The 2,028-nt window shown below is 31.0% G+C and overlaps 1 protein-coding gene across 1 annotated transcript in view; it reads right to left on the reverse strand.

The window, feature by feature from the left end:
• SCEL (sciellin) overlaps positions 1–2,028 on the reverse strand; it is a 101,384-nt gene that overhangs the window by 38,074 nt on the left and 61,282 nt on the right. Inside the window, exon 21 of the mRNA XM_012000659.1 lies at positions 768–818. Within this exon, the coding sequence (XP_011856049.1) occupies positions 768–818 (51 nt within the window). The remainder of the gene's footprint in view (positions 1–767; positions 819–2,028) is intronic.

Consider the following 2,028-nt stretch of genomic DNA (forward strand, 5'->3'; position numbering starts at 1 on the left):
CACCCCTACCCCCACCCCCACTGCCTTTATAAACAAAGATATTGCACTTCAGAGGGATAAAGGCATTCCCTGGGGCCAGATACCTAAGAAATGGCTGAGGGTGAACCAAAATTCCAACCACAGGAACTGGACCGCAAACTCCACACTCCTTTCCCCAACATCCTCCCTCTGTCTCATGTTCATAACAATCCCTCACATCCATACAATGCTTTTCACCTACATTATCTTCACAGTAATTTAATGAGTGATAATTTGGGGTTTCTCCGCCATGCTTTTAGTAACTTTTGTCCCGTGTATAATGGGTCTTAATTTCTCAAGAACAGAAGTAAATTCAATGTCATGCAAAAAATATTCTAATCAAACATAAGAATATTATGTTGTCAGTTTTCTTGCCAGTCATTTAAATATTAATCTCTGGGTTTGCGAGAGAACAGAAAGCCAATATTTACTTATTTGTTCAGTTTTATGAACTTGTAATTTACTATGAATTTATGATTATAATTTAGTTATGCTATTACTGTGTCAAAGGAACTTCAAAAGTAGTAATTACAGAATTACCTTCAATATTATCATCTTCAACAATAATATAATGAAATTAATGAAAGCAATAATAGATAAAAAAAATCTATCCAGCATTATTATACATCAACTTGTTCTCATTTTTTTTCATGTCCCCTTTCAAAATGTCTTTAGTCAATAATTAATCTTATTTTGGGGCATAAATTGGAGACTTGCTAAGAAGTCTTCAATAATCTTAATAGACTTACCTTTTGTTTGCTGAAGGGATCACTTTGATAAGATTGTCCAAGTCTTGGTTCCTAAAAAAATGTTAAGTTTCAGTAGCTGACTAGGTCAACTAAAATCCAATAATTTGTATATTTTTTCAGCCTTAATATTAACCAAATGATTGTTGCTAATTTAAAACTTCATCTATACTTAAATTTTTAGCCTTATGTAAAAACAGGTAGCTACTATCAATTCATTTCTTGCATACATTTGTGTATATGATAATTTAATTTAGTTTTATTCTTGTTTCTTTCAAGTCAACCTCAAAGCAGAATTATTCCTAAACTCTCTATTTTACATACTTTATCTGTGTGGCAGAATTAGACCATTTAGAATATTTTCTGGAGGTTATAATGAGCGAGAGAAAATATAAAATTATTCATTATATCCATATGTTCCTTGCTCCCCTTCTTCCACAACAAACAGAAGCTGAGATATTTTGTACAAAAAAAAAAAAAGAAAAAGAAAAAAAGGAAAAAAAGTCATTTTCTGATTCTATGTAGGTAATATATATAACATAAATATGTAATATTCACACTACCCCAAGATATTAAATCACTTCAGAATCACACTTCATGCAAAGCTAAATTAGAGCGAGCGAGGCATCAGTTTATATAATTTATGTTTCTATTCTAAACACTCAAATAGGCATTCATCGCTCTACAGAGATGCTGCTGTTATCACAGTAATGATACCAACCCTAACACCAAAGACCTGAATAGGAAGCCTAATTTGATATACTTTATTATTGGATGATATGTTATATATCCTGGAGAGAAAATAATTGGAAAGACTTATATCTTAACTAACCCTTAAGACTAATCTACAGGTTCATTTTATCATGTGCGTATTCTTCCATGTAAATTATTATATTCTATTACATTGAACTGTTTAAAATTGCCATTTTGTTGGTCAAAAATAGTTGAATGTCAGCAATTTCATAAGATTCAACCTCCCAGGAAAATTTATTTGCTATCTTCTTCACATTGAGTAGTGCTATGGGAAATTAACAATAAAGAAAAAATTGTTAAGAGTAATAATAATACTAATAGATAATGTGTAATAAGCACGTGAACACTAAGTGTTTTACAAGCATGATCATGTTTAATTTTTGTAGTAACTCATGAAGAAATTAACTCTTACAATCCTGATATTACATATAAAAAAGCTGAGGTATAAAGGAGGTTAGGCAATTTGTCCAAGACTACACAGCTAGCAAAAGGTCCTCTGAACTCAAAAAAA

The sequence above is a fragment of the Mandrillus leucophaeus genome, unplaced genomic scaffold (assembly GCF_000951045.1).
Source record: "Mandrillus leucophaeus isolate KB7577 unplaced genomic scaffold, Mleu.le_1.0 Scaffold638, whole genome shotgun sequence".
Taxonomy (NCBI): domain Eukaryota; kingdom Metazoa; phylum Chordata; class Mammalia; order Primates; family Cercopithecidae; genus Mandrillus; species Mandrillus leucophaeus.